The sequence below is a fragment of the Thermoascus crustaceus genome (genome assembly GCF_041956765.1).
Source record: "Thermoascus crustaceus strain CBS 181.67 unplaced genomic scaffold VTN00scaffold_9, whole genome shotgun sequence".
Classification (NCBI taxonomy): domain Eukaryota; kingdom Fungi; phylum Ascomycota; class Eurotiomycetes; order Eurotiales; family Thermoascaceae; genus Thermoascus; species Thermoascus crustaceus.
The window spans coordinates 155,976-178,660 of record NW_027192535.1 but is presented as its reverse complement, the minus strand read 5'-3'; the positions used below and the strand labels follow the sequence as shown (position 1 = coordinate 178,660).

Below are 22,685 nucleotides of genomic sequence, written 5' to 3'. Positions count from 1 at the left end.
GACTTCCCCCTGAACTCTAAAACGTCATATCTAGGAGCGACCCATGGATGCAGATTTATTCTAATCTAGAAAATAGGAACATATATGGAGCCTATACTATGAGCCATAGGAGGAAGTGTTTTCTAATGATATCTGCTGTAAATGACAACTAAATTTACAGTGCGGGGTGCAGCCGGGGTTAAGACAGAAACCCCGAGGGGCTAGGTGAACAATTACCTAGGTATCCAATGACGAGAGAGTAAATATTTTGGCACGGGATCTGGCGTAGTAGATAACAGATTTCACTACTATCTACTCTCGATCATAACATCACTCCAGAAAATACCTAGGTTCTCCTAGGTAGTCAATTGGATCTTCAACGTAGTGCGCAACAATGGCAGAGTTGTCCCCTCCCCTCCCCGCTGCCCCGCTCGTGCATCTCCCTCCAAACATCGTCCTCCAGCCCCCGCTCTCCCGCCGCGGGCACGGTCCAGGAATTATCATCTTCGTTCCTGCATCCTATGCAAAGTTCCAGAAACAGAATGACACATTGGACCCGGAGCCGCTGCAGAAATGGGCCGAGGAGGGCTACGCTGTCGTGAGGATCAGTTTCGATAAGAATGAGGGTGCTGCGAGCAAGGCTGTAACCGAGAGGTTTAACAAGGCGATCGATGCTCTTCTCGCGCTACCTGAGTGCGAGCTTGCGATCGGCGCCAAGGAGTACGAGCATCTTAATATTGTTGGTGTGAGAGAGGTGAAGAAGGATAAGGTTGGGATTATCAGTGCGCTTTCCCTTCCCTTCCCTTCACTTCCTTTCTGCAGTTCATACTACAACCGACATCAGTCGAGGAGCATTGATCATTGGACGCTAATACTAATGCTTCCTTGCTTGCTGTTCAGTTTACGGCTCGCGAGCGGACTACGCTCCAGACTTCGATGACGGCCTTTGGGATATGACGGCGGATCAGTGGGCACTCATAGGAGGCATCGTCGTCTACGACAACTGGGACCTCGACACAAAGAACATAGTCCTTTATCAGCTATCCAAAAACATCCCCGAAGTAGAATACCCGAAGGAAACGCATCATCTCAGCCAGGTCTACACATACCCCGGGACATCGTCCGCCGGGTTCATCTTTCCCGGCCATCCGGACTTCAAGATATCCTCTGCGGGCGTGGCGCATACGAGGGCGCTCGCGTTTCTCAAGAAGTATCTGGGCGGACCGTATTTCGATCTCGAGAAGATCTGGGAGGAGCATACGTTTTTCGAATTTGGGGATCGGTCGGTTGAGAGGACGATGGCGACGATGGTGCAGGAGCCTTATGTGAATCATGTGCCGACGGTTAGTCCTCTCTCTCTCTCTCTCTCTCTCTGTGTGTGTGTGTGTGTGTGTATCAATCAATTAGTCCTGAAATCATCAGTGTAGAGATACTGACGACGAGAGCAGATGACAGGCGGCATCGGCCGCGGCCAACTGACCAACTTCTACCGCGACCATTTCATCTTCAGCAACCCCGCGGACACAGAGCTCGAGCTCATCAGCCGTACCGTCGGCGTCGATCGTATTATCGACGAATTCATCATTTCCTTGACGCATGATCGCGAGATTGACTGGCTGTAAAGTCCCTATCTACTTCCCTCAATCTTTATTTCCATTTCAGCTGGGAAACTAACCAAACTGACTGCTGTATATAGTCTCCCAGGGATCCCACCGACCAACAAACCCATCCGCATCCCCTTCACCTCCGTCGTCAACATCCGCGGCGACAGGCTCTGTCACGAGCACATCTCGTGGGACCAGGCCACCGTGCTGGTCCAGCTGGGCCTGATGCCGGAGTACCTGCCCTTTCCGTACGCGCTGCCCGGTGGGAAGCTCCCCGGTCCGGGGAAGAGGTTCGAGTACCGCGTGCCCGCGGCGGGGGCGGAGACGGCGGCGAAATTGAGGGATGAGAGGGCGGTGGAGTCGAACAGTGTGCTTGGGTTTGGGGTTGAGAGTGCGGTGAGGGAGGTGGATGATTCCTAGGTAGGGTCTAATACTACCTAAAGTAGTACATGTACTTGTACAGTTCTTACACACTAGGAATCTTACATTTCAGCGAGATCTGCATAACATGAAGAGAATGCGGGGCGTTCTGGCATGTTCTAGTTCCCACAGATTCTGTTTTTAGCATGGTACTGTGGTACATTATTATTATCGTTGCATCGAAAATTCCTAATTGAATCAAACTATCCATTCCTGAGACTGGGCAGAAAAAGGGCCGAACAAAGAAGAGAAGTATACCTACAGTGTATACACACTATTCATCTGAATGCATTATCAACTACGTACTATATATAAATTAGTTAAATTAGTAATAGAAAAATAAAACTGACAGAAAGACTGACAGCAGGAAGAAGGGCAGAATGACGATAGCCACCATCTATTGAAATGAAGAGCACTACACCACATCTCACCCACCCAGGTTTACGCTAACCTAGACATTCTCAAGCGTACCGGATTCCGAAATCCACCGTCTGTGTAGGCGTGCTTCCCGCCACCCGGGGTGCTTAGGGTCGCTGAAGATCTTTCAATGCGCTGACCAGAAACCTGTATGTGCTTCCTCGGCGGCACGAACTGCCTGTTAACTCAGCTGGTCCGGCCAGCTGGTGGACCAGGACCTCGTCTGATGGAGGTAAGGCGAGGTCAACGATGGATCTGATCTGAGGACGTCCCTTGTCGCCGCCTTTTGCTGACTGCACCTTAACGTGGATGATGCGCGTTTCCATCATGGCAAATGAGTTTGAGCACGATCTCCGGAACAATGGTGTTGGGCTTGGAGTGGAGCATTCAGAGAGGTTTTGTATTTGTGATTCAGCTCTATCATCGATTTGTCTAAAAGACTGAAGGACCGGGTATTTCCTTGGTGGAGAAAGTGCGCTATTTTCAGCTAATGCTTCAGGTTGGTAATATGTAGGCACAAGTCTGCTATTGTGCCACAGTACTTGAATATTACTATGTACAGTATGTACAATCCCTAGAGCAAGGTAGGTAGATATGTCCAATACTCTGTACATGTGCAAGTCAGGGACTCGACTAATCATCGTAATATTCTCCAGTCTGCCAGCACCGGCATCGCGCATTAGCCGTCGGATCTGAGGTCACATAGATTCCTTCATTCCCCAACTCCAGCATTCTATTCTGCTCGCCGTGCTTCTCGAACTCGAGTCCCAGAGAAGACTTCGGGACCCCCGTCTCCACGAAACTGGTGATGTAATCCTGCATCGCCTGCGCAACCGTCTCATTCACAGACATCAGATTCATAAACCGGTTGGCGTCACCGTTGAAGAACGTGTGCAGCATATCCTGCCCGCGCAGCGCGGGCCAAACGCTGAACTGGTATGCGTAGGTCTGGTTGAGGTACGCCCGGTTCAGGTAGTCCGTGTTGCACTGGAAGGCGACATCTGCGATGGTCAGGGAGGCGCGCTGGACGGAGTTGTTGTAGCCGTAGGAGCCGTTGTAGATAGGCGGGTAGAGGATGTCTGATGTACTCGGATACACTGGGCCGGAGCTCCGGAAAGGCTGATTTGAGGTAGGAGGAATAGTAGCTCTCGATGAGAGCCAAGGGGAGCGTGAACCAAAGGCCCTCGTTGGTGTTATGGCCGACCATCACCGTAACGTTGTGGTCGAAGTCTCCTTTTAGCAGCAGGCGTCCTGGGAGGTCAGGGGCAAAATCTCCGTCACGACAGGGCCGTATGTGAAGAAACTATAGCCGGAATCGACTACGATTTGAAATCTATTGGCGGAGATTAACTGGTCCGAGTGTAGCTTCCTCGCTTCCTCAATCGTGTTGACGCCCAGACGGTCCAGGAATCCTTGCAGGCGGTCTCCTGCTGGTTCTCGTCCACAGGGATCCAGCCGGGACTCTGGAGAATGGCTTGTTTGAAGGGCGCGGGACCCTTCTGGCCACCATATGCGGTGAGCTGGTGAAATATGCATCCTCCTCCTGCGGACTCTCCCATGACAGTTACATTGTCTGGGTCCCCCTCGAAGAGATGGATGTACTTTTGCAGCCATTCAAGGGCCAGCCGTTGGTCAAGCAGCCCTGCATTTGCCGTTCCGTTCTTCTTAAAGGTCTCACCACCCAGCCAGCCGAATGCGCCCAACTATAGTTGTTAGTCTAGCGATTGGACGGGGAATCGTAGTGACTTCTTACTCGATAATTCAAGGCAACGTATACAATACCGTCTCTTCCATCTTGCATACTTTGCTGCATCAAACCCGACGCATCGGTCTCGCTCTTGTCACCAGAGACGTATCCACCACCGTAGATCCAAACAAGAACAGGCGCTCTTTTTTCTCCTCTTCTGTCGAAAATCTTTTTGGAACAAGAACATCGAGAAAGAGAGTCCTCCGTGATCCGGGGATCCGGTGGAAAAAGGTCATACGGGCTCGAGACACTCTCGTTGACTTGGAAGCCCCCCTCTAGCTGACTTCTGACAAGAGGCAGCGCAATCAACGTCTAAAGCGTTAATGTCTGTGGGCAGATACGGCCGACGGAGCCATTCTAGACCTGCGAGCGATCCTCTTCCGGAGGTACCGGAGCGCGAAAGCGCAGGTCGCCCAGGGGCGGCGCGGCATATCTGATGTTGCTGAAATTGTAGATGCCGCTCATTTCCTTCCCATAGTCAGTTTGCGCTTATGTGAGGAGTTTGACTGGGAAGGACATACATTTTGAGGAGATCAGGGAGGTCGCCTGATGCAGCTCATATCCGAGGTCGACAACAAGCAGTGTCGACGCAGTGCATGCAGGTGCAAGCGCAGCGACAAATGCAGCCTTTTTGAACGGCAGATGCATCACGACTCGGGGACCATTCAAGAAACTAGCAATCTTCTTTAGGTAGGTAGACTCGAGGATAGTCGGTCTCGGTAGACTTCACGGCTGCGGGCTTCACATTTAACTAGTACAGAGGGCCTGCAGGGCTGCCATCCGTGTCCCCTGCTTGGAAGGGATAATTGACAGCTGGAAACGTCGAAAACGACATTCTTCCAATGAAACCCTCTTCTGTAATATTGTATGTCGGTGAAATTCCGATGTCAGGTATTGACTTCCGGATAGATAGGGGCATTTTGCGGGGCGGCTTTTCAAAATTAAGCCCGACCTGGGCCGCGAGAGTCGAGACGGCATTGTTAGACAATTGAAACCAGCGCTGGCACGGGCACATGGGCTCTGTGAAAATCGGGAAACAAAAGAAAAAGGAGAAGACGGTGGAGATGGGTTGGTTGTACGGAGCAAAGACTTGGCTGCGCCCTTGCTTTCGGGTTGTGGAGAACTTCCCCACAGAAAGATGCAGAATCCGCAACGATCAGAAGCTACGTAAGACACAAGCTTTGCTGAAACCCCACTATGTCCTTGTCAACCATGCTCTCTTTTAACCTTGTCGAAAAATTGATACTGATGTAGCAGCAATTGGGATGCTCCCCTGATTTACTGTGCGATGTGACGGTAGGATGGTCATAATCAAAAGTCCGAGTTCCTGCGGTCTCAAAGGTGTGGAAATAGTTCGCAACGTTGCAGTGGATGTCACGAGGAATGTAAGATTCATGATCAGCCTCAGCCATGCCATAGTCATCCGTGTTGTGATAAAGAAAGGAAACAGAAGCAGGGAGAATTGATGAACCGGAGGTGTGAAAAGTGCCGCTTGGATTCCATGAGGACGTCTATTGTGATAACCTACTGTCTGGAAAACAGAATCACTAGGTTTTACTGTGGCATAACCCAGAAAGATTCCTTGGTGCGCTCCACTAGCAGGGATACCTAGTGGGCCTGGTGTTCTGATGCTGCTTTTGCATTTCACTGCCAGCATTCTTACCGCCTGACCAGTCAGCCATACTAATGACCTTAGAGATGGAGGCCAGGAGCAATTGTCAAAGGCAGCATCAAACCACCAGCATTGACCAGCATCCACCCGTGGGGCGCAGCAGGGAATCTTTCTGGGTAATACCATAGTACCACCCGTCTATATGCAGGTGCGCTCTGCAAACAGCATACTAGGCACATCCCCAGTGATTGCAACTTTCTCTAAGTAGGAAATTCAGCTTCTGCGAGTGTCACTAATTTCAACCGAGCTGTCAAATGAAGTTACATTCTCCTGTAGTAAGAGGGCCTCCAAAGCACACTGTAGGATGAAGTTTTAGTGTCTGCTCTTGACAGCTTAATGACATCAGGATTACTAAAGAAGGAAGCCGTCCTAAACGAGTGAAATCAGACGAGGAGCTGCCAGCAGACATCTAATAGGTCGATCGCCTGTATCCTCATTTCAACCTGAAATATATTTATCTTAGATCGAGGTAAATAGTCCTTCTCCATGATCATGAATGACGCTCCACAAAACGAGCCGCCATGCGCACCTGAACAGAATGAGGGCTCTACCTCCTTATCTTTTGAGGAAGAAGAAAATGACGAAGACAATTTACAATCTTATAACCGCGGAAATACATCCCCAGCGACGACGGGGTTGAAGACTATGAGTTCTATACCCGAGGCGGTTATCACCCAACGCAAATAGACGATTCCTTTGACAACAAACGATTCTCCGTGATCCACAAACTGGTATTCGGCAGCACGTCTACTGTCTGGCTTGCCCGTGATTCCACAGAGATGAAGCTCGTCGCGTTGAAGATTCTGATAGCGGAGGAATCCACGGACAGTAGAGAGGAACGGACGTTGGAATATCTGCAGTCGGGCGGCGGACGACGACTACTACAGCATCCCGGAAGCATACATGTACCTCGCGTTCTGCACAAATTCCGTTTTGATGGACCGAATGGATCTCATCTGTGCCTCGTGCTGCCGCTTACAGGACCCAGTGTGTCGACTACACCTCCATACCCGAGTATTCGTATGCGCGGTTGGATGCCGGTTTGCCGCCTTGTCTGCCCAAAGACCTTGCATTGCACTTTGCGAGACAGATCATACATGCAGTGGATTACCTGCATGCTTGTGGAATCTGTCATGGAGGTAAAAATTTTTTTCTTGTTTTTTTTTTCTTGCTTCACGCATTTTATTAACTTTTCTAATTTACTGACCCAACTTTTTGCCTTTTTCTTGCTTAGATTTGAAACCTGAAAATGTTCGAGTTCAGCTTCGGAATGATGTAGAGACTTGGTCTAATGAGCAAGTTTATTCTCGTCTAGGGAACCCAATCGAGATCCTGTACTTACTGTGGATTTTGAACCTGCGGGCTCTTCGGAAGCACCGGAATATGGTGTCATAACCCCCAATCTAGGAGAGTTGGACTGGAGAACTTGACAGAAATCTTAAAGATGATCGACTACAGTGAATCATTCTTTATCGATTCGCCCTCACAAAATCCAGGCAAAACATTGATATACGCCTCTCCGGAAAATATACTGGAAGGCAAAGTCAGCCCGAGCTCCGACATCTAGGTCACTCGCATGCACGCTGTTTCAGGTCCCGTTTAGGCGGGGACCGCTTGTTTGATACCTTCTTTGACTCAGAGATGAGGTTCTTATGTCTATGGTGAGCAAGTTGGGAAAGTTTCCAGAACATCTGTGGCGGAAATGGGAGAATAGAGGGGGGTATTTTAATGAAGATGGCATGTTTAACATTCCTGAGCGAGAACCGGTTCCGTTGGGCGAAGAGATACGAGAGTGTAGCAATCAGATTATTGACTATGAGATGAATTTTCTCCGGAACATACCCGGAAGGGCGAAGTCCTGTCTGAAGCTGAGATGAGATGTTTTGAGGACTTTCTTCAAAAGATGTTGAGTTATGAACCGGAAGAGAGGATTTCTGCTTCTGAAGCCCTCGTGCATACCTGGCCGCAAGGGAAATTTGAATAAAGTCAGTTAGATAGTTGATGGACTCCAGTATCATTCTACTAAAATCCATTCCAAGAAGTTTGATTTCCAATGAACTTGTGATAACCGTAGGTGACTTAATAAAACATTTATTTTCGATGTAAGAGAACAACATCGATAAAACTTCCTGCACTATGGTTTCCAGACCTCGCTGATAAAATCCTCCAAGTCTTTGAGCAAAACGTCCGGCTTTTCCAGTGCAGCAAAATGGCCACCGCTGTTATGCTGTCTATAGTATATGAGTTTTCCCGTCGTCGCAACCCAGCTTCGAGGGATCGGGGCCAGCTCTTTTGGGAACCAGGAATAGCCAAATGGCTTCGTTATGTACCATTTCGGATTCTCATGCACCGCCACGACCCCGGGAGTAAACAGCTAGCAATTCTTAGTTTATGACATTGAATATTTACCAGGGAAATGGATTACCTGGCGGTATGGGTATAGAGACGTAGAAATCGTGTTCGTCAGCCAGTACAATGTGGCAGACTCCAATATAATCTCCAATGGCAGATCTTCATCCGTCCAATCGAGAAACTTCTCTGCGACCCACGCAAGAAGGGCTAGCGGTGACGACGAGAGCACAAGGCCGATCGTCGAAGGCTTGGTCGCATGCTGCAGCGCATAGCTCGAATTCATCCGCTTGAACGCTGCGGTGCGCTCAAGGCCTATCTTCTCGGGCTCGCTTAAAGTGCCAATTGGAGTTTCTGGTTGTGGAATGATACAGAAGTTTACTGTGTATTGTCAACCTCGCCAACTTGAACATAAGATGAGTTGAATATCACATACTGTGCACCGCCTTGCAGTTTTCATGGTCGACAGCAAGGATTCGAGCGACTTTGGATCCGATATCACCTCTGAATGATCGGTCAATAAGTCAGTCAGACCTCATAATCAAGATACAGGCTGGAACGAGAAGGCAATGAACTCGATTAGCTCGGTATATCATGCTAGATACATACCCTTGTGCGACATAGCCAGTACCAAGTCCCAGTGAGACCATCAGGCGATTGAGAATACGCGCCACGTCCTCCAGGCGAAAATCGCTATCGAGCGGAGGCTGCGACGAGAACCCGTACCCCGGGAGAGACGGGACAACAATGTGGTATGGCAGAGATTCGGGGGTGTGTGAATTTCTCAGACGGTCCATGATAGGGAGGAACTCGAGAAAGCTTCCTATATAGTAGTTACCTGATTAGATGACAGAATACCCTCCAGAGATTCCAAGATAGGTAGTTTATGCTATATTATGCTTACCAGGCCAGCCGTGAAGTAACATCACTGGGACAGCATCCGCCTTCTTTGAGAAAAGTGCTGCAAAATGAATCGAGTATTCCTTCCCATCATCATCGATGATAAGAGCTTTAAACTGTGGGAAGGTGTTCATGTGCTTCTCACAAGCACGCCTATCGAGATTCCGTATCAGATATATTGCACAATTCCGACGCATCCCAACACGCAGGATAATGTCTATATGCGGAGTACACACCAATCAAACTTATTCCGCCAAAACACCCCTGCCTGTTCAAGCCAATCTCTGGTAATGCCATATTTCCTATCCTGCTGTATTCCTTCGTACGTTACCGGCGGGAGCCTGGAATGCGCTATAGCGGCTCTCAATTCCTGCACTGCCTCTTCAGTAACGGTGACTGTGAATGGGGTGACCTTTGTCAGAGTTGAGCCTCGAGGGGGGCTTGCAAATTTGGCAGCCATGGCTTGAGAGGGATAAGATGAGAGCGATTGCTTCTTGGGAAAGGGGTTAGTGAATTAAAGTAGGAAGATGGAAGCTATCTGTCTGAGGATATCTCCTACTCAGACTCCACGGAAGGTTGGCGGACAGCTTTGGTAATCTTAGGTTAATATAAGCTTGAACTCTCTTTCGACCTACCCATGGCATGAGCTTTGTCTTGAGTTCGCCATTGGTCTTGATTCTTAGCGACGTACGATTATCATGACAAGAATTAGTTGATTTCTAAGACAGAGTTATTTTCGAACAGTCGTGCAGGATCCATTGCTGGGGAGATCCAGTAAACTGACAGCAATTTAGATTAGAGTCTCTTGGAGTCCTCCGAGATACTGGAAAGCTGTGTATCAAGCACTGAGGTGTGAAGGCTACGTCATATTTGTAAACCCGGAACGCCAATTGTGCATTGTGACCCATAATAAGCAGTTTCCCCTGCGACTTGCTAGTGTTTCCCTGCTTGCATGCCTAATATAGAGCTCAGGCTTTTCTTATAACGAACAATTGAGACTGAAAATCTGTCGATGCGAGAGTGTAGGTTAGTTGCAACGGCATTCTCTCATTTGCATCTGAGTACCTAACATACGTCATTTCCGCACCTTATATCAAAAACACATACATATCTTGTACTTCCAAACCACTTTAAATTTTAATGCATTGTAACTGATTCATTGCACTCAGATTGACTTACAGAGCTTCTAACGAGCTCGGGGATGGAGGTCTGGCAAACCATGGGACATACGGGCATGTAGCTCATCTTATACAGTAGGTTGCCATATCTTTTCGCACCACCTCCCCCCTGTCCAAGCCACCTAGCTTGCCGCTTTTGCTATATTGCAATCTGGGCTGGCTTTGTTTAGGTTCTGTGACCTATCATAGTGTCTGCGTACCCTCCAATAGCTTCAAAATGACAATGAGTATAAATTAGCAATCCGCCAAGAAAGTAGGTAGGAGGGGAGCGGGTGCAGAAAGATATGGCACAATACTGTATATCTTGCATTGTATGCCGAGAAGTATCTCTGTCTTGGCAGAGAAAGCTCTGCAGTTCTCGGGCCTTGGCCTATTACCGAAAGAGGATATGGTGAGATTATATAATCAGATCAGCTGCGTGGACGTCCCCTGAGGTTGGAAGCCGTGATTCATCTTCAACTTCGAAGAGATACCGGCATATCACAATAACGTCGCCATTGAGACAGAACGTTCTATTATTTGTTTTGAAAAGCCTACGCGATAGACCTTTCATGGAGTCCTCTGTGTCCAGGAAGAAAGTTGGCGGTAAAGCGCCAATACACTGTAGAGTTTCGCTTTTACTCAATCTTTCTGCGACGCGTTTACGAGGATCTTCTTGATTGCATCGCCTCTGTGCCATTTCTCCCTATTAGAACTGTTTTTTAAGCGAGAATAGGGCATCAAGTGCTCATGGCAGGCAATCAGGCAGCGCTGGCATATCATGAGCCAGCTATTGCGACCATTCTGAACCACTCAGGCTTTATCCTCGTCCTGAATGTGGTCAATTCCCTCCTTGATAAGCTGGTGTATTACGGCCTTATAGGCCAGCTCTTCATTGGAATCCTTTGGGGAACGCCAGGTGCGAACTGGCTTGACCAGCATATGCAGGAAGTTATCCAGAAGCTGGGATATCTGGGGCTGATTGTCCTGGTCTATGAAGGTTAGCTGAGCCCGCAAATCCAAAGGAAGGGAGCTTTCTGCTGAAGCTGCCAAACCCCAGGAGGGCTGTCTACATCGTTCTCATCATTGAGAGCGAACCTCGTAGTGTCAGTCTTTGTGGCCCTCACCGGAATTGGAGCGCCAATTGCGCTGTCTTTCGTGCTCTTGCGGCTTCTATCGGCAACTCCGCTCCAAGCGTTTGCTGCCGGGGCTGCGTTGAGCGCGACCAGCCTCGGAACGACCTTTACCATTCTCACCACTACCGGGCTCATTAAGACAAGGCTAGGCGTTGTTACCACCAGTGCAGCCATGCTGGATGACGTCGTGGGCCTTGTTATGGTCCAAGTCATCACCAATCTTGGCAAAGGTGGTAGTGCTGAATCCTCCTTCAATGCAACGATGGTTGTCCGGCCCATTTTTGTCTCGATCGGCTTTGCTGTTGGCGTCGTGCTGGTTTGCAAGTTTGTCTTCAAGCCACTGTTGAATATGTTCCTTTCCAGCAAGGACCCGGTCCCAAGAATTATGAAGACATTCCATTTTGCGTTCCTGGCCCACACATGCGTCCTTGTCGGACTGGTCGCTGGTGCTACATATGCTGGCACCTCAAGCCTCTTTGCCGCCTATCTTGCGGGAGCGGTAATATCTTGGTTCGATGAGATCTCTGGCCTTGCGACTGGCAGCAAGCCCGAGGAAGCGCCTGCTCCCGGTGCAACTGATGGCAACACTGAACGAGGGTCAGCAAATGTTGAAGTGCGAGAGCAGCCAGTCAATCGACGCGCAAGATCGCATGATCGAGCAGATTCAGAAAATATATCGAGTTCATCTACAGAGGAGTCCTCAGACCCGATGCCAAATTCGTCTCCCCGGGAGGTCCCCACGGGTGAATTAGTATACGAGCGCTACTACAAGGATCCTCTCAACAGATTACTGAAACCTCTCTTTTTTGTGAGTCCTATGAATCTGCATATCTCAGCAATAATCTGCTAAGGAAACCAAACCCGCAGGCATCCATCGGCTTCGCAATTCCCATCACGGAAATGTTCCACGGCGAAACCGTCTGGCGTGGCATCGTCTACGCTATCTTGATGGCGTTCGGAAAACTGATCACGGGCCTGTGGCTTGTCAGGATCTCATTGGGGCCGATATGCATATACCCGTTGTGGAAGAAACTGAAATCGATCCCATTTGTCGATCTCATCTTCTGTGCGGTTATTCTGAGAAACAAGGCCAAAGAAAAAGCTGCAGGAGATAAAAGGCGCCAAGACCCCAAAACGGCACAAGATCAAAAACAGAAGCATGGAGAAAAGGACAACAAGGAACGGGATTCGAAGTCGAGCTCGGAAAGGCCAGACGGGGAAACATCAACACCGTCTCAAGAAGCTGCAACTTCGACAGAACGAGCCTCGTCACCGTCCCTCTCCTTACCCCCTAAACCCAAGTCCCTATACCCGCCCTCGATTCTCGGACTAGCGATGGTTGCCCGAGGCGAGATCGGGTACCTGATCGCCTCTCTCGCCGAGACGAACGGTATCTTTGTGCAGTCCTCATCCAACGGCGGCAGAAGTTCGGAGATCTACCTCGTCGTCATCTGGGCGATCACTCTGTGCACGTTGGTCGGGCCGATCTCTGTTGGGACACTCGTCAAGAGAGTGAAGAAGCTGCAGAAGCAACGGGAGAGGTCCGGTGGTTCTGATCCGTTGGGTGTGTGGGGGATTTGATTTGATGCTTTTCTCTTGACTCCAGGGGCCTTACGCTCATATTCATGGTAATACTTTTCATGGAAGTAGTTGGATTGAGTTCGTGATGCGTGCGGAAAGAAGGCAGGAGGGGAAGTGAAGTACCCTCTGGAGGCAATTGAAGCAGCGAGATGAACTCACATTCAGTGAATGGAGCATGAAGCATTTGGCCCGTTGCGGTTTACGAAGAAGTTAATTAATATAGTGAGGTGAAGTCATCAGCAATTTAATTAAGTGCACCACACCCACCTTCTATTTTATACTGAATGAGTCTTATGGTCCTGATATCAATCATTCGCCGTCCGTGCTCCGGGACCAGAAGGCCTGCCCGGTGGCAGGAAGCGAAGTATAACAAAAATACATTTCTAAGCCTGCGGTCATTGCATCTAATAGAACAGTGATTCTATCTCTCTTTCCCTCTCTGGTAGTGCTATAATCTCAATAATATCTGAGCAGCGGGGTGAATAAATCATCTCCATTCACATGTATCCTTGGAATATATACCCACCCACTTCGAGGTCTTACTTCTTTTTTTCTGCTTCAGCAATTATCTATCGTATATACTTATCTATCCGGACAGAGGTCCATTTAGTATCTGTATGTATCTGTATATCTGGATCAAATTGGATTTTCTAAAACATCTTCGGTAGATTTTTTTATCACTTTTTCTGAACGAAACGTTTCTCTGGCATGGCCGTGCAGGAAGTCTTACCATTCACTGAAAGATATAGCTTTACCACCGAATGCACGATTGCCTATGCGGTGATTTTCTCCATTTCAATTGGTCAACACACCTCATATCGTACGCATCATGGCAGTGGATAAAAGGTAAATCTATAAACCACATTCCCCCACGAGGACTCGTTACCAAGTTATATTACCTACCTGATTAGAGCACCTTTCCCCGACAGACCAGGTTAAACCCAGTGGCTAGGTCCTTCCTTCCTCTGAATCAGACAGAAGACAGACTTGAAGTTGGATACCGGAATAACCTATGCAGTTAGATATCTACCTATCTAATATTTCCTCAGCCCTCAATAAACCATTTCCAACATCTACCTATATACTCATTCAATCAAATCATCAAATTGAGATAATGGAACTACCAACCATTGATGTCCACGATATATCAGTACATCTGATCCTGATCATCCTTCTTTTGACCTCACATGTCACAGCTGCCAAATGCGTTATTAGAGTAGTCGACTCACGGTAAGTCAAAGTGTCTCTCTTCTGATTCTTTCGACTCTTTCTCTTTCTCTCTGGAGAAGCCAATACTGAGTTAATGTTAAGATTTACACCACCAATAGATTCGTGGTTGTAATCAGAGCTCCGTCTTGCGACAATAGCGCTATTGGTCCAATCACGCAGGGCTGTATAAACAACCCCCACACCGAGTTCGTTCGGGCATGCAAAAGTGGACGCATCTGGTTCAGGATTTAATGACTTATCAGGTCCACATGGATTGGACCAATACCTTAGGATCCGCGCATCCCATCTATCTCTCAGAATGATGTTGTAGTCGTCTTCGCCGTTACGGTCACCTGTGATCGGGGATTCCTCTTCTTTCAGCGGTTCAATGTTTATAAACAATTTGGGATACTGGAAAGCATCCCAACGTGGCAGAATGCATGTCATCTCCCAGTCAATAATTCCAACAATCTTATGGGTTTCTGACGAGACTCGACCCATTCAAGATCCATTCAACATTGCAGTATGTAGTCCAGCAAGTCTGAATACCTAATGTATCTCCTAATTGTGGTACTGATGATTATTTCCAGGCCACCCGCGTTCACCAGACCTTCAGGCATGCGGGGCAACTCATCCCGACTCTCTTGCGGACTGGGTCTGTTACCGACGTTCTAGTCCAAGCATATAGCACGAACATCTACGCATGGCTAGTACAATGTGATATGGCAGAATGCGGGGAAAAGAGGAGGGAAAGGGAGTTTCCCGACTCATGTCACGAGTGGATTGCGGGGTTGTGCAGTTTACCTAGGTATACTTAGTCAGAACCGCATGGGGTTACATGCGAAGGAAGGTGGCAAGATACAGTAAAGTACATGGGTACGGATACCTGTCTAGAAGCAGTCAGCAAGGGGAGCAGGTGATCATAGATAAGCCTTGGCCTTTTCTTGAATAGAGAGAAGTTGTCTTTCCTGCTATATCCCTCGTATCTATTAGGACAGAGGTCTGAACAACAACACAGCGATCTACTGCTGTATCCAACCTCAGTCTCAGATATCATATGAACCTCTCTAAATCCTTTCTGCCTATATAGCTGCCGAAGGAGTATTTCCCGAACAAGTAATTGATAACATGTCGACTCCGCGCCGCACAGCTATTGTGACGGGCTCCGCTCGTGGGATGTGAGTGAACTTTGAGTTTTGTTCCCCCGTTGTTGGTTGGCAAAGCCTCGTTGCATAACTTGAAGCAAAGTGGTTGATTACTATCGTTCATGTTGGTTGCGTGGACAATACCAAGCTTGTGCATGCGCAGCAGCTGTGTGATACACTGCCTCTTACTATGCTTATGCATACCACCAACGTGCAGCCATGAGATCTAACATTTGAGAAAACTAGCGGCAAAGCCATTGCCCTTCGCCTTGTCCAAGATGGATACTCCGTCTGCATCAACGATATCCAGAGCTCGGCGGCCGAAATCGACGCTCTCGTCGCGGAAATCAACAGCAGCGGCGACCAAAACACTTCCGAGCCCCCATCCAGACCCCGCGCCATCGGCATAGCCGCGGATGTTAGCTCTGCCGCCGCAGTCGAAGCGATGATTAAGGAGAGTGTGGCGCAGCTGGGCCCGTTGACACTGATGGTCGCGAACGCGGGGATTGCGCAGGTCAAGCCCCTCCTAAAGGTCACAGAAGAGGATATCGACAAGGTGTTCAACGTGAACTTCAAGGGCGTCTTCAACTGCTACACGCAGGCGGCGCGGCAGATGATCGCGCAGGGTGACCCCCAGACTGCGGCCGGTGTCGCCGTGTACAAAATCGTGGGCGCGGCGTCTATTGTGGCCCTCAAGCCCTTTGCAACTCTGGGGATCTATTCGGCGAGCAAGTTCGCGGTTCGGGGCCTGACGCAGGCCATGGCGATGGAGATGGCACCGAAGAAGATCACAGTTAATGCGTACGCGCCGGGGATTGTGGGAACGCCTATGTGGGACGAGATCGACGAGGGTCTGGGCGACTTGACAGGGAGGCAGAAGGGCGAGTCCATCAAGCACTATAGTAAGCAGTTGATTGCCTTGGGGAGGCCGAGTGTGCCTGAGGACGTGGCTGGGTTGGTTGGGGGGTATCTCGCTAGCCAGGATTCAGACTATGTGACGGGCCAGACGATGATTGTGGACGGCGGGATTGTTTTCACCTAGAATAACACCTGACCAACAGTCTCAGTCAGAACAATGAGTTGTGCATTATTCCAAAGCGACGCGCTAGATGCCATCCTGTCACGAATCTGTTGGGTCCGGACACTTATGAACCCCGGTAGGCAGCCGTCTCCAGGATCTAGACTCGGACTGCCTGTGGTACAGGTAAGGCTGCTTAGATGGATCAAGCTGCCAACTCAGCTCAGCGTTACAGCAAGAACGCCCGGACTGTAGCTTGCAGTATTCTTTCAGTCGTTCATTGAAAGATTTGACTCTCCGCACGCTGCTCCCGGCAGTCTGTGAAACAGGTGTGGCACGAAGTGATTGGGGAAGTCGCTTGCATGAACGCAACTGGCCCGAATTTGTACGCAGGTACCTAATTCCCACGACTATGAGTGACGTGAATTGCTATCCAGATGCTGCGACGCGGCGGCGTAATACGATTGCTGCCTTCTGCCTAGATATGTAGAAGGCCGAAGCAAGAATAAGCCTGGCTGTTAAAAGGAAGAGAATGTCCTCCGTTTTATATTCAATCTGTCCAGTCATTTCCGGAGTTTGACGTCGGAACTGCATAGCTTTCATACCTCTCAGTGATTCGTTATCATTGTCATTTGTGTCTTCCTGATTTAACGGTATGGGTATCCATATCTCCTCCAGAGAGCAGTTCACGGTCTGCAGGAGGTGAGAGTAGGAAAGATAAGCTCATAGAGGTGAGGGATCAGTGGGAACCCTAGGAGAGTTCTGAGAGTTCTCATTGATACGTATTTTTATGGCAGGGCCTTCTCGATGAGATCCAACGCCTCGAGGAAAGACTTGATAAGACAGAATCCGCACTCGAACGGGAGGGAACTACTTCCGCGCACTACCACAGGTTGTACAAGCAGAAGGAGCAAGAAATGGTGGGTTTTCTGCCATTATATGTGGACGACACGTGGAATGTTGACCAGTTCGCCGCCATTCAGGACGATTATCGAATGCCTTTGTTTCAGTGCTCGTGGATGGTGATTCAATGTTGGTAAGGGAGTAGATGCCTGCCTTTCTGGAAAGGAAAATATATCATCGGACGAAGCTAAGGCTTAGACGCAGTTCTTGGACTCGCTGGTCCACAGGGGTGAGGTCGGTGGCCAAGAGACTGTCCAGCTCTTGAAAAGCGCAACCGTTGAATACGTAAGGAATGAACTGCCCGCTCTTCGTCCGGACGTACAGGTCGTAATCAGAGTCTATGCCAATGTGAAAGGACTGGGGAAGACGTACAGGGATTCCCACGTGCTGGATCATCCCGACTCGTTGGAGTCGTTTGTTCGTGGGTTCGACAACGGCAATCCGCTATGTGATTTCATCGATGCTGGTAGCGGGAAGGAATGTGCCGATTACAAGCTGAGAGGCGAGTACAATGCATCCAGGAGGACTCTGGCCTATTTGACAGCATTTCATAGCGACTGACGCCTATCCAGGGACCTTTCAATTGCATCTCGCCGACGTCCACTGCAAGCATATAATATTTGCCGCATCTACTGATAACGGCTATGCCTGCCTGCTCGGTCCACATTCTGTGAGTCAGACTGCGAATGAGCGTATCACGATGCTTGAAGGGCCGCCCTTCGAAAGGGAGCTGGTTAGCTCGAAGGAAAAGTTCCGGACAGCCTCCTTTCCACAAGTGTTTCGGGATAGCAAGCTCTAGAGTCGGCGGGTTTCCGTCCCGCAAATGTTGCCATCGAGTCCGAAAGCTTCAACATACGCAGCAACTGTATCCCAAGGAAGTCCTAGTGCGCTGGCGCAACCTCCAGCGTCTCCACAGTCCCAGAATGCAGATATAGCAACTCCAAAGCCGCCTACAGATGTGATCTATAGGAACGCCAAAGGCGAGCACGTTGACTCCCCCTTAAAACCGCCCCAGCAGCTCGTTACTACCCTTAAGAATCGGAAACTTTGCAATCTGCACCACCTCCTGCGAAGCTGTCCATATGACCCGTGCAACCATACACACGGGCCGAGACTCGATCCAAAGCAGTTGGAAGCGCTGCGCTACATTACAAGGCTGTCTCCATGCCTGAACGGACTGGAATGCGACTACCAGTACTGTATCTCCGGGCATAGGTGCCCAAGCCAGCCGTGTACCAGGGCAGTGTCGTTTTCCAAGGGATATGCATGGTGTTGATACGAAGATTGTGAATGTGGAAACACTGTGATGTAGTGAAAGGCATACGCCGCCTTGTATTTTGTATTGTGGTCATCTGCGAAAAGTCGGTCGATACAAATCCTGATTTGGAGAATGACTTCCTCCAGCCATGCCTGCCTTAAGCAGGAATCCGTGAACAATTTGGGCCAGATGCCAGTCGCAGAACGCGATTTAATATTAAGGGAAGATATCCGGAAACAACCTTTCGCTCTTGTTCAGACATGGTGAAACAGAAGTTCTGAGTGCTGTCGTTGTCCTTGGGTCTCAGGATTCTGTGTTCCGTTAGGTTAGGTAGACGTTAGTAGTTACGCTTTAGTTCCCCTACTCTTCGTGTTTGAATAAGTCGAACGCCTCCGTGAGCTTTTAGAACATGACGTTTGTTGAGATGCAAGCATTGGCGATAAGAAGTACCCGAGTCTCCAAAATAAATCCATGCCCCAGGACAGCATTCTCACAATTAAGCTACAGTGCTCCGACAGCGACAGTGCATGGCACAAGGATTTGGTAAAGCAATTAGTCATTATATGATAACAATTCGGAAAAGAAAATTGTTGCTGTTGACTGACAAGCCACAGCAATATGGAATACCCTCCGACAAGAAAATAGCACTTTTCGGGTGGCAAAAAAAAAAAAAAAAAAAAAAAATTAAGCAGCTGTGGTGAGCTTCCAGAAGCGTGAAAAGCCGGAGTGCTATCGTGCCAGATTGCTCCTCCACTTCCCGTGTCATCGGGCTCTTCCAGGGACGTATATACCGCGTCAGTGGGGATGGAGAGATATCGGGTAAAGAATCCGATGTACGTAGCAAATGCACCGCCACTGGTCTGGTAATAATAATCTGGACCCGAAGGGCTAGGGTTGGGACCCGGGATCAGGCAACAAGGTTTGACGAGGGGACAATAGATAGGATCGAAGCCATGGCCATGCACTATCGAAAGGCTAATTGGACGATTCGATTGGGGGCCACGTCTTCGGTCACCCGAGGCTAAACTGAAGCGAGGGTTGAGAATTGATCGTGTGGCGCAGTCATCTGTTGGACCCCGATCCTTCCAAATTTTCCGATCGTATTCTAGCGGCGTGCATAACCATGCTCAGAGCATCCTAACATTAGAAGGTGCGTTACAATTCATGAGAGCCACAATCTGTACTTTGGAAACGCGGTCCATGGTTGGTAGGGTGTGCTGTGGGACAGCATATATGATCGGCGGTCCCGAGATGCTTTCACAACAGTGGAGCATTTCGCTATCTCCACAGTGACATAGGTCTTTCATGCGTGGTGTGGCTGGTGACTTGTTTCCCCCCTACCAAGATGATCGAGCCACATGGGCGGTCGAACTTGGACATGCTCCGCAGCGCACACCGTCTGTACTCCGTACTCTGCACGCCACCGCATCCCGAGTCAACTGTTAGCCCCAAGCTTTTGCTGGGTCAGGCTCCAGTGGAAATTTGATCGAGATTGTTTTAGATAACCAACTGGTCTCGTCTGCCGCGTCTCGAAGACAGAACCATGGCAACGGGCCGGCACCGTGGTCCAGCTCGGTCCTTGGAGCACAATCTCATTGCCAGCACATGCAGCTAGTGAAGTTAATGCAGTAACTTTGGCCTCAAGGTTTGGCCGGGAAAAGCAAGCATTGTGCGCCTCTGTTGACTTGTTCTGTGGTTAGCCGGCTCTTGGTCTCGCGGAGTAAAGGTCAAAAGAGACAACTTTGAGGCCTGGAATCTGGGGACTCCTTCCCCATGTAGGATTGCCAGCCGGAGCCTCTACCGCAGATTCTTTGTGAACGCCGGGCGCTTTGATGCGCTGGAGATCGGTCAGGACAAGCAAAATGCCCGCAGATCACTAGTTGCAAAACTCAATCTGGGAGGATCGCCAGCTGGCCATCCGGTTCAGCCACCGCACCCCACCGCACGGGTGCTAGCTTTGTTGGCAGGGAAAAGCCATGACGACGGGAGAGGGCTGAGGTTGCGCCTGGTGGAGAGAAAGCGAGAGAACGAGAGGAAGATGATGGAGAAGGAGAAAAGAAGGACGGGATGGATCGAGGATGCCATTGCCCGGACAGGCAGGCACTCCACCTTCTGCTACTTCCCGCTGTCGCTGCGGCCCTTCTTTAAGCTCGTCCTCCCCTCGCGTTGTTGTTGTTTTCTTCTCTCCGTCTTCAGCTCGCATACTTATTATCTCCCGTTCTTAATCAACTCTCCGTACTTCCCTTTCAGCCGTTATATCTCAGCTCTTGGATCTCTGCCACGTGTTTGTTGCCATCTAGATATCATTCAACCCTCCAGACACCATGAAGTTCGCTGTTCCCGTCTCCGTTGTTCTCTTCGCGGCCGCTGGCCTTGCCCAGAAGAAAGACATCTCTGAATGTGCCGTAAGTGCATATGTTCCTGCAGCGGCCTATGTACCATCTTGCTGACGAGACCTCCAGAGGATGTGCGTCAACAACATGCATGGCCTTGCCGAATCCTTGGGCTGCAAGCCTGGTGACTCTGCCTGCCTGTGCAACAGCCAGAACTTCAAGTACGGCATCCACGATTGCACCGTGGAGGCTTGTCCAGGCGAGGATGTGAACGCTGTCCTGGCTACTGCCTTGGCAATCTGCCCTTCTGCCAGTATGTCTTCCTACAGCTAGCCGTCCTAGTCTCTCTAGAGGTGCTGCCCGAGTATGTACTAACTATGGATCAGTGGAAAGCTCAGGTTTAGGAAGGTCCACCCCGACGGGAACTGGGTCGGGCGCTGGTGCTACTGAGTCTCGCACTGCTACAGGCAGTTCGGCTGCTGAGACTGGCGCGACTACCCCTGCTGGTACTACTACCGCGTCTGGAACCACTGTAAGTGTTGGCTGCTGATATCTTTTTTCCCCCCCCCATGTCTTGAAATCTCCTCTGACTGCGTCCAGGAAACGGGTGCTGCAGGCACTGTCACATCTACCCCGATCACCACTAGCCCCATTGTCGAGACTATCACCACCGACTCGTCTACCATCCAGACCACCGTTGGCAGCACCACGCTCTTCACTGTTGTGGGCGGCTCTCGTACACCCAGCGCCTCTCCCAGCACTGCTAAATCCACTACCTCAACTGAGACTACCAGGGAGACGGGCGCTGCCACGACTGCGGCTGGCACCAAGACGACAGCCTTTGTTGGAGCCAAGACCTCTGCCAGCGGAACTGCACGCGCTGCCTCCTCCACCGGTGCTGCCCACCCCATTGCTACCGTTGGTAGTGGAGCAGCTGGTGTTCTTGGCCTGGCTGCTCTCCTTGTCCTGTAAAGGGATGAATAGTCTCTGGAGGCACCCGACACCTCCAGTCTCCGAAAGCACTCATTATGTGGCATGGTAATGCGTTTACAGTGATACGATAATATTCTCTAATGACTTCTCCGGTTTGTCGCACTTTTGATATCCCGTGGTGATGGATTGCGATGCGGTTTCTTTCTTTGATAGACGGTTACGTCTGTATATGATATGCGATAGTCGATCTTTGTACGTAGTATGATAATTGGTCACTCTCTTGGGATGCGGTCGCCCGGGAAGTAGTTTATCGAATAAAATCGAAATTCCGTTGGGCATCCATGTCTATTAGACTTGACGCATTACACATTTGGCTTGCCTCAAGCTTGAAAATTTTTGTTTATATGACATAATTAGGGCATGCTGCCATGATTCTTGCCGCTGCGCCGCTCGTAGCGCAACTTGTTTCCGCAGTAGTCCCATCCGCTTATACGGTACTCGCACTCCGGACTCGACCTGCATAAGCAGTCCATGGCACTCGGTAAACAACTGCTGATCTCCGATCAGCAGCCGCGTCATCACGTGTCTTTCGCTGTCTTTTTCCCTTCAAGGTACCCACTGATCTTCTGACCGCCATGAGTGACACGGGACGGATGATACGGAATATAGGTGATTATGGAGATTCTGTGTGGATTCTGGAATGCAGTAGATGTTGGTACTTTTAAGCTTGTACCGTACTGTGTAGTGTACTGTATATATAGCAGTAGTGTTTGTGTGTTTATCTAATATACCTAGGCACATATTTCTTTATGCTGAAGTTTCTATTGCTCCTTGCTGAGTTTTATATGTAAGATATATAAGTGGTAGATCAATTGCCAGGTTAGGTGACCAACTAACTGGGTAATCTATCTTATGTTTTGTCCA

At 49.5% G+C, this 22,685-nt stretch overlaps 7 protein-coding genes across 7 annotated transcripts; 5 read left to right on the top strand and 2 right to left on the bottom strand.

Annotated features, from left to right (window-relative positions):
- Positions 1-373: 373 nt before the first annotated feature.
- Positions 374-2,003, top strand: VTN00DRAFT_10086 (uncharacterized protein; the record flags this gene model as incomplete). The annotated part of the gene is made up of 4 exons (XM_069426703.1): positions 374-761; positions 880-1,322; positions 1,428-1,597; positions 1,676-2,003. 4 exons carry the CDS (start codon positions 374-376, stop codon positions 2,001-2,003), a joined length of 1,329 nt encoding a protein of 442 aa, XP_069283848.1.
- A 1,050-nt stretch (positions 2,004-3,053) lies between these two features.
- Positions 3,054-4,632, bottom strand: VTN00DRAFT_10085 (uncharacterized protein; the record flags this gene model as incomplete). The annotated part of the gene is made up of 5 exons (XM_069426702.1): positions 3,054-3,443; positions 3,517-3,671; positions 3,772-4,123; positions 4,174-4,479; positions 4,531-4,632. 5 exons carry the CDS (start codon positions 4,630-4,632, stop codon positions 3,054-3,056), a joined length of 1,305 nt encoding a protein of 434 aa, XP_069283847.1.
- A 3,341-nt stretch (positions 4,633-7,973) lies between these two features.
- Positions 7,974-9,548, bottom strand: VTN00DRAFT_10084 (uncharacterized protein; the record flags this gene model as incomplete). Its single annotated transcript, XM_069426701.1, has 6 exons — positions 7,974-8,213; positions 8,265-8,569; positions 8,625-8,692; positions 8,798-9,011; positions 9,093-9,241; positions 9,325-9,548. The coding sequence occupies 6 exons, from the start codon at positions 9,546-9,548 to the stop codon at positions 7,974-7,976; spliced, it is 1,200 nt and encodes a 399-aa protein (XP_069283846.1).
- Positions 9,549-10,995: 1,447 nt separating this feature from the next.
- VTN00DRAFT_10083 (uncharacterized protein) lies at positions 10,996-12,962 on the top strand (the record flags this gene model as incomplete). The annotated part of the gene is made up of 3 exons (XM_069426700.1): positions 10,996-11,245; positions 11,306-12,189; positions 12,249-12,962. 3 exons carry the CDS (start codon positions 10,996-10,998, stop codon positions 12,960-12,962), a joined length of 1,848 nt encoding a protein of 615 aa, XP_069283845.1.
- Positions 12,963-15,299: 2,337 nt separating this feature from the next.
- VTN00DRAFT_10082 (uncharacterized protein) lies at positions 15,300-16,358 on the top strand (the record flags this gene model as incomplete). Its single annotated transcript, XM_069426699.1, has 2 exons — positions 15,300-15,349; positions 15,563-16,358. 2 exons carry the CDS (start codon positions 15,300-15,302, stop codon positions 16,356-16,358), a joined length of 846 nt encoding a protein of 281 aa, XP_069283844.1.
- A 1,006-nt stretch (positions 16,359-17,364) lies between these two features.
- Positions 17,365-17,798, top strand: VTN00DRAFT_10081 (uncharacterized protein; the record flags this gene model as incomplete). The annotated part of the gene is made up of 2 exons (XM_069426698.1): positions 17,365-17,370; positions 17,442-17,798. The coding sequence occupies 2 exons, from the start codon at positions 17,365-17,367 to the stop codon at positions 17,796-17,798; spliced, it is 363 nt and encodes a 120-aa protein (XP_069283843.1).
- A 3,021-nt stretch (positions 17,799-20,819) lies between these two features.
- VTN00DRAFT_10080 (uncharacterized protein) lies at positions 20,820-21,800 on the top strand (the record flags this gene model as incomplete). Its single annotated transcript, XM_069426697.1, has 4 exons — positions 20,820-20,900; positions 20,958-21,141; positions 21,215-21,360; positions 21,429-21,800. The coding sequence occupies 4 exons, from the start codon at positions 20,820-20,822 to the stop codon at positions 21,798-21,800; spliced, it is 783 nt and encodes a 260-aa protein (XP_069283842.1).
- Positions 21,801-22,685: the final 885 nt, after the last annotated feature.